At 34.2% G+C, this 8,684-nt stretch overlaps 1 protein-coding gene across 1 annotated transcript; it reads left to right on the plus strand.

Annotated features, from left to right (window-relative positions):
- The first annotated feature begins 556 nt into the window (after window positions 1-556).
- On the plus strand, window positions 557-2,940 carry LOC149150953 (putative WRKY transcription factor 7). Its single transcript, XM_089442996.1, has 5 exons — window positions 557-663; window positions 773-867; window positions 2,211-2,316; window positions 2,527-2,652; window positions 2,763-2,940. The coding sequence occupies exons 1-5, from the start codon at window positions 557-559 to the stop codon at window positions 2,938-2,940; spliced, it is 612 nt and encodes a 203-aa protein (XP_089299122.1).
- The last annotated feature ends 5,744 nt before the right edge of the window (window positions 2,941-8,684 follow it).

Genomic DNA, 8,684 nt, shown 5'->3' on the forward strand with positions numbered 1-8,684 from the left:
GAGGTAGGAGAAGGGAAGGAGACTAGAGGACAAAGGAAAATCAATACAGAGTGAGCACGGTTATGGAATTTAGAAATAGGGTTGGAGAATAGAGGCAAGTGAAGCATAGAGAGGAATAGGAACCAAAACCATAAAATAGAGAACTCTCCTTGAGAGGCGGAGAGGTCGTGAAGCCTCTAGACATGATAAAACCGACCATAGGAACAAAACCGACTACCTTACGGCATAATTATAGTAAAGTTATTAATATCTTATAATGCTTTTAATCAAAATTAACTATATTCATTTAACTTTTTTTATTATTATATATTAATTTGGAAAGAGCGAAAGGATAATTTCTCTATTTTGCAAGAATTTCTGAGACTTGGAAAATTTTATTTTTCTTTTATGTTTTTCAGGTTGGTTTTAAAGTCTGGTTGATGGCACCTATATCAGTCGGAGTATATCAATATATCATGATTGTTATGTAAATAAATATAGTGAGAGTCTTATTGATCATGTTACATTGTTTCACTTCTTTTCGGATTGCCTATACAAGTCCTTGGGAGTGAAAAGAATGATCAGAGTACCTGCTGCCAGTGCGAATTTGGCGGACATTCCATCGGATGAATTCTCTTGGGTAAAATTGACGCAGATGACCATATTAGGCCATCCATATCCAATGTATATTGTTGTTACATTCTTTCATTTTTTTTGGTTGTCTATACTGATACTCTTTCCGCTTTAATTGGCCTCTTTGATTAACTGATATTTTATTGCTTCGATCTTGCAGAAGCTATTACAGGTGCAGAACAGTGGGTTGTCCTGCAAGAAAGCACACAGAACGAGCCCTAGACGATCGAAACATATTTATTGTATACTACGATGGTAAACACAACCATTCTCTTTCTGTATCTGAAACGCAAGCCCTGAAATTAGCTGTTGAATATAGTCCAGAGGATGTGGCTTAATAGTTAGGTAAAATCAGGTACTTTTCATGATCAATACTATGTACGCCCTTAAAATTGCTTTAGAAGATATTTCTTCAAGTGGAAAAAAAATTAGTCTTAAAAGGACCTTGTGAAATTTTCTGCATCCAGATCTCCACGGACCTTGTGAAATCAGGTACTTTTCATGATCAAATACTATGTACGCCCTCAATCCATCAAGATCGATAAGTTTGGAGTTTCTGAACGATTTATCTTTTCTACAGATTCTTTGCACAATATCATTAATGTTCAAAGCCAAAGAAAAGCGAGGCTAAATTTGAAATGATCGAAGAATATTAGCATTTATTATACCAAGCTATCTGCTTGCGGTGGTCAAATTTATTACAGCGCCTGGCCCTTGCCTCCAACGTTTTGTCTTTTAAGTGATTTTCTATGTGATGATCAGATCAATGCATCACTGTTCGACTCTTTAAAAGTTAACGCCTCTTTTGAAAAAAAGAAAGAAAGCCGAAGCACTTATAGTTGTTCTCGTTTTCGTTTTTATGGAGAATCGGTTAGATATCGACCATAGTCTTACTTGCTGCCACTTTTTGAGTTCAATATAGTCCAGAGGATGTGGCTTAATAGTTAGGTAAAATCAGGTACTTTTCATGATCAATACTATGTACGCCCTTAAAATTGCTTTAGAAGAAATTTCTTCAAGTGGAAAAAAAATTAGTCTTAAAAGGATCTTGTGAAATTTTCTGCATCTAGATCTCCACGGACCTTGTGAAATCAGGTACTTTTCATGATCAAATACTATGTACGCCCTCAATCCATCAAAATCGATAAGTCTGGAGTTTCTGAACGATTTATCTTTTCTACAGATTCTTTGCACTATATCATTAATGTTCAAAGCCAAAGAAAAGCGAGGATAAATTTGCAATGATCGAAGAATATTAGCATTTATTATACCAAGCTATCTGCTTGCGGTGGTCAAATTTATTACAGCGCCTGGCCCTTGCCTCCAACGTTTTGTCTTTTAAGTGATTTTCTATGTGACGATTAGATCAATGCATCACTGTTCGATTTTTTAAAAGTTAACCTCTCTTTTGAAAAAAAGAAAGAAAGCCAAAGCACTTATAGTTGTTCTCGTTTTCATTTTTATGGAGAATCGGGTAGATATCGACCATATGTGTCATACATGTCTTACCTGCTGCCACTTTTTGAGGTTGATTTTCATTGACAGCGTTCAATGCAGATTTGGAAGGCTGATGTTCCTATATCTCTTCAATTTTGCAGCTAGTAATCTTAGAGGTTCTTTTGTTACTCGAGCTATTGGAGCTGGAAAGCTTCATAATGTCTTCAACCTGCCCAGAGAATGGCAATGTACTCAGTCGGAAATAAGGTAAAAGGCAGAAAGATGAGAGAATCATATCGTTTTATGAAAATTTACACAAATTTTCTTGATGTATTATATGAGTTGCTCGGATCAAAATAAGACCTTCTCAGTTAGTCAGAGTATATCATTATATCATGATTGTTATGTAAATAAATATAGTGAGAGTCTTATTGATCATGTTACATTGTTTCACTTTTTTTCGGATTGCCTATACAGGTCCTCGGGAGTGAAAAGAATGATCAGAGTACCTGCTGCCAGTGCGAATTTGGAGGACATTCCATCGGATGAATTCTCTTGGGTAAAATTGACGCAGATGGCCATATTAGGCCATCCATATCCAATGTATATTGCTCTTGCATTCTTTCACTTTTTTTTGGTTGTCTATACTGATACTCTTTCCTTTTTAATTGGCCTCTTTGATTAACTGATATTTTATTGCTTTGATCTTGCAGAAGCTATTACAGGTGCAGAACAGTGGGTTGTCCTGCAAGAAAGCACACAGAACGAGCCCTAGACGATCGAAACATATTTATTGTATACTACGATGGTAAACACAACCATTCTCTTTCTGTATCTGAAACACAGGCCCTGAAATTAGCTGTTGAATATAGTCCAGAGGATGTGGCTTAATAGTTAGGTAAAATCAGGTACTTTTCGTGATCAATACTATGTACGCCCTTAAAATTTCTTTAGAAGAAATTTCTTCAAGTGGAAAAAAAATTAGTCTTAAAAGGACTTTGTGAAATTTTCTGCATCCAGATCTCCACGGACCTTGTGAAATCAGGTACTTTTCATGATCAAATACTATGTACGCCCTCAATCCATCAAGATCGATAAGTCTGGAGTTTCTGAACGATTTATCTTTTCTACAGATTCTTTGCACTATATCATTAATGTTCAAAGCCAAAGAAAAGCGAGGCTAAATTTGCAATGATCGAAGAATATTAGCATTTATTATACCAAGCTATCTGCTTGCGGTGGTCAAATTTATTACAGCGCCTGGCCCTTGCCTCCAACGTTTTGTCTTTTAAGTGATTTTCTATGTGATGATCAGATCAATGCATCACTGTTCCATTTTTTAAAAGTTAACCCCTCTTTTGAAAAAAAGAAAGAAAGCCGAAGCACTTATAGTTGTTCTCGTTTTCATTTTTATGGAGAATCGGTTAGATATCGACCATATGTGTCATACATGTCTTACCTGCTGCCACTTTTTGAGGTTGATTTTCATTGACAGCGTTCAATGCAGATTTGGAAGGCTGTTGTTCCTATATCTCTTCAATTTTGCGGCTGGTAATCGTAGAGGTTCTTTTGTTACTCGAGCTATTGGAGCTGGCAAGCTTCATAATGTCTTCAACCTGCCCAGAGAATGGCAATGTACTCAGTCTGAAATAGAGTAAAAGGCAGAAAGATGAGAGAATCATATCGTTTTATGAAAATTTACACAAATTTTCTTGATGTATTATATGAGTTGCTCGGATCAAAATAAGACCTTCTCAGCAGGAATATCGTAAACATTCACCACTCCGTTATAGAACTCCGTTATTGAAAATAGTGAATTGAGATGTGGATAGTTTCTCCGGCACTTCTCCTGCAACGAACCGGTTGAAAATAGTGCCATAAATATATAGTTAGCCTTCTGAACGTTTAAATTGTTGTAAATTGAATGAATTCCATCGAAATCCTCTCTTAGGCATTTGCAAGTCATGCACATGCAAGGGGGTAAGAGTAGAATAATACGATATCTACCTTACAAATTTGAGCCCGGAAAACCACTGATCTGAAAATAGTGCCATAAATATATAGTTAGCCTTCTGAACGTTTAAATTGTTGTAAATTGAATGAATTCCATCGAAATCCTCTCTTAGGCATTTGCAAGTCATGCACATGCAAGGGGGTAAGAGTAGAATAATACGATATCTACCTTACAAATTTGAGCCCGGAAAACCACTGATCCGCTGCAGGGGATTAATGATCTGCTGCACCTCTTCCTTCGAAATACCAACTTCATAACCTGAAAATATGAAGAAAGCCCTGGTTCATGCAGCAAAATATTACCGATAGAATAAATTAAATCGGTTGACGATTCGTAAGGAAGATAGTGCACAGTTATTGCAGGATCGAACGAACAGTCGCAGTTATTGCAGGATCTAACGAACAGTCGCGGCTGGCCTTGCTCAATTCAAATCAACGGATAAGGATTACCTAATCGGCTAACACCAAAATCCAATGGCACATATCTTGACACGAAAGCAATTTGGAGAGTTAATCTCAGAGGGAAACGCCTTATGGCGTAATTAATCACTTTGTCTCAAATTGCAAATACAATTTGGCAATATAAAATCCAAAATACAATTTGGCAATATAAGATCCAATTTTCCTGTGAGATAAAATGATAAGAAAACATTCAGAAACTGTAAAATTTTGCGTCCCGCCCGGTTAAAAATGGTGAGCAGGAGATGGTGGTGGAGGAGGAGAGAACTGCTTATACCGTGCTTCAGTTTTTCCTTGGAGCACGCGATGCACTACGCTCGTATATTATACCTTGTCAGATGAACTTTGGAGTTTTCTTATTTCATACTCAATATTCGCTGAGAGTGCAGTAACCTATTCCATAATATATATATATATATATATATATATATGATCAACGATCACATGCGCTGTGCAAAGATGAGGTGAATAGCAATTAAGCTATCGTCCTCGTGTTCTGATCACTCTGCAGGGGAAAGGAAAATAAAGTATAGAATTCAGTCTCACCTTTTGTTTCACCAAGAAAGTTAGATTAGGGTTCCATAATTACATCTAACCCAACCCCATTACAAATAGACTTAATTTTTGTAATTAGTGTCTGTATGCACATTACAAATCAATCATCTCCAGTCTACCTCCATATCACAGAAATTAATGTATGAGTGGGTTGCTAAACACACAAACTGTAGATCTACTGATTCTAGAGAGGATATAGGCACCACACACAAACACGTAAATTTTGTGTCTACTTTCTCTGTAGGTCGACTCAGTCAACTGACAACAAATATCTCCATATTAACCCCAACTTGTCACGAAACGCTGAAGAATTTCGCAGCTGCACCTGCAAGCATCCCCCATTCTCACCAGATTAATCTTAATATAATTCTAAACATGCAGTAAGATTTTTATTTTATGTGGATAGACTAGTAATTTTCCAATAAAGAGTATTTTATCAAATAAAATAGTTTCGGCCAACGCCCTTCTAGAGGTAAAAATAATACGTCGTCTCAGTCAACTCTAACTGGGAAGTTAGAAGGTAACCGCCTACGTTGAAGTCTGAAGAAGGGGAAGAAACCAAAAAAATTCATACAAATCACCATAATGTTTTTAAACTAGTTTTTATATATTTTTAATTTATGGCTTTTTGCTTAAGATTTGAATTAATCGGATGACCGTTAAATGTGTCGTATATAAATTTAAGTGATTTTTAATTTTTTTATTATAAGGTTTTGAATTAGTTTTATATATTTTTTTATTGTCAGTTTTTACAGTTGAAAGATGTTCTTATATTCTTTTAATCTCTTTTATATTTATGAATAGAGTTTTCAATCATATATATATATATATATTTTAGAATTTATAAATAGAATTTTAGATAATATTTATATATATTTGTAAATTTATATTTTATTATATTTATTTAAAGTTTAGTCTAATGTATAGAAGAAAGTTTTTTCACATAATTTTAAGTTTGTTTGTTATTTAAAATACAGTTTTGAATGCATAAATGTAATTAAACACTTTAAACTAGAATTTTTAAAAACCAGTCAGATTAAAATTAACTAAAAAATTAATCATAAAAAATCATTTTATTTATAAATTAAACTACACCTTTATTTAATCTAATTTAATCATAAATTTATTATTAAAATTTTCAATAATAAAATATCTACACATTTAAATTTATTTGAAGATTGAAAATTTTTAAGAATTTGTTATTTACGTAACTAAATTTATGATTTTGTTTTCGAATTTATGTAATCTAATTATGAATTTAATAACAATTTAATTTTAAATTTATAAATATATTTTTAGATTTACTTAGTTTAATTTGATAATAATTTGATAGCCACTCATGATCTTTCTGAAAGTGAAATGCCTGATTGTTCTGTCTTCTCTTTCCTGACTATTCTTATGAAAAATTATTATTGTTAATTCTTATACCATTAAACAGTTCATGATTATTCTCTCCGGTACCCAACCTAACTCATTTTCACCCCCTACAAATGCAACTCATATAACTCTACACTATCAAGATCTCTCATGAGCTCTGAATGGCCCATACAAAGTCGCCATTTGTAGAAATGAGGTCGGCATCCTCAATTTGATTATCATCTTTAAAAATTAATCCAATATATATCGGCTATAAACTAAATTTATTAATCATTTATCATAAAATTTAAAATATACTTCATTATTTTTAAAATAACAAAAAAAAGTTGCGTACTCGAACTTTAATATTCTTCGGCCTAGAAAAATATAAGTGGCCGTGAGAAATGATAACTATTGTCCATAGAATCGATAACAAAGTTTGAAACTTAGACGCTCTTTATTTTTTATATATTATTTCATTAATTTTTCACCTGTTAAATCTGAACGAAGTTTCGGTAGCTAATTTTACATAGTAAAACGAAACTTTATTCAGCAGGAAAACGAATCCCTAAATTTGACAAAAAGATGCATGTCGAATCCACTTATTCTAAACGCTCAGCTTAATGTAAGAGAACGTACATTGAAGAATGAAGGGATTCGATTATAAGTATTAAAACATATTATTTAGATATTAAATGTAAGTCATTTAAATTTAATGAATGCATGTGATAGGCTGAAATACCACACAAATTTCAACGTTATTGTTTAATAAAAATAAGTATCTGCATGCATTACATACAAAATAGAACCAAAAAAAAATCTATACATAATTGTTTAATCCTAAGCAGAACTATATAAGTCTGAAAGCTGGTCCAAGCACGATGACATTTTTATTTTTCTTTTATATTTACGATATACGATATGAAACATCAGTGAAATATTACAAGGATATTTTATGTCGAATATAGGTGTTCTGTTGAAGTATATATATAAGAAACCACTCAACAACAATCTTGTATATATATAAAATGGTAACCTAAGAAACCACTCAACAACAATCTCGTATATATAAAATGGTAACGGTTCATATATTTAATATAACAAAACCATTCAATAACAGCAATCTTGTATATATAAAATGGTAACGGTTATCAACTTCTATAGCGCTTCCTTAATGTTTTCTTCATTCTTTTCCGCTCCCTCTTCGATTCATCGTCGATTTCTTGCGGCTTCTTGTATCTTTATGCAGTGTTACATATGTTTTAATCATCAACCGTACTCTCAGGGTGCTCTTCCTCCTCACTTCTTATTCTGAAAGAATCAGGACCCACCGGCTGTCCAAGTGCATTGACTTCCACAAAATCGGTCGCCTTGTACACTTTTTATTTTCAAGAAAGCAGCAGCCACGGGGGGACCAATTGATTCAGCAAAATCTCTGGTACTGAAGTTCTCCCTAGGGATCAACCCAAATCTGATAGGTACTTTCGGACTGAACATTGTGAGAACTAGCATCCTGGTAGCCGTTGATGTTGGAGGTTCATACTCAACCACATTTTTCCAGGAACCTGTTCCTATCGTTGCATCAAAAAGAAAGATATTGATAGTTAAGGTTAACGTTACCAGGGATTCACTTGTTCAATTTCGGGTCCAAAGAATGAAGAACAGTCATGATACCTCCACGATGGCCGCTTGTATCGAACTCCGGAGCCATCCTGTACAACGTAGGATTAATACAGTTATTAGGAAATTCTATAAAGGGTTTCGGCAATATATTATCAGAAAATTGATCAGAGTTCCGGTTTTACAACATACCACCGTAAATATTCGCCACCGGGACCGTCCGGATCCGTCATAATCTGATTAGAAATTTATTAGAACGGTAAAATTCTTATTCCAATTTGAGCAAATATCACTAAATAAGTGTTGAGGAATAACAATCACGAAATAGCGATTAGGTTTACCAGTATTACTAATTCGGGTTTCCTGAAGGATTCCCTTAAACCGGGACCACCTGGATAGATATCGAACGCAATGTAATCTGGCCTTTCTCGCAAATCACCAAGCAATACTTCATCACCTGAGCTCATACGTCTATCGCCGTAGAATAGATGAATGATTAGTTGCGGATTGAAATCGTCGAGGATGCGTCCGATAACACCAGCTTCCACCAATTCCTGCTTTATCTGCTCCATTATTTGGTAAACTTAACGCAAGACCATCTGAAATCAAGAAGGATGAAATATGCTTCTAAA

Source organism: Pinus tabuliformis, chromosome 9, assembly GCF_031772625.1.
Source record: "Pinus tabuliformis cultivar Carrire ecotype Pingquan chromosome 9, CPIR1, whole genome shotgun sequence".
NCBI lineage: Eukaryota > Viridiplantae > Streptophyta > Pinopsida > Pinales > Pinaceae > Pinus > Pinus tabuliformis.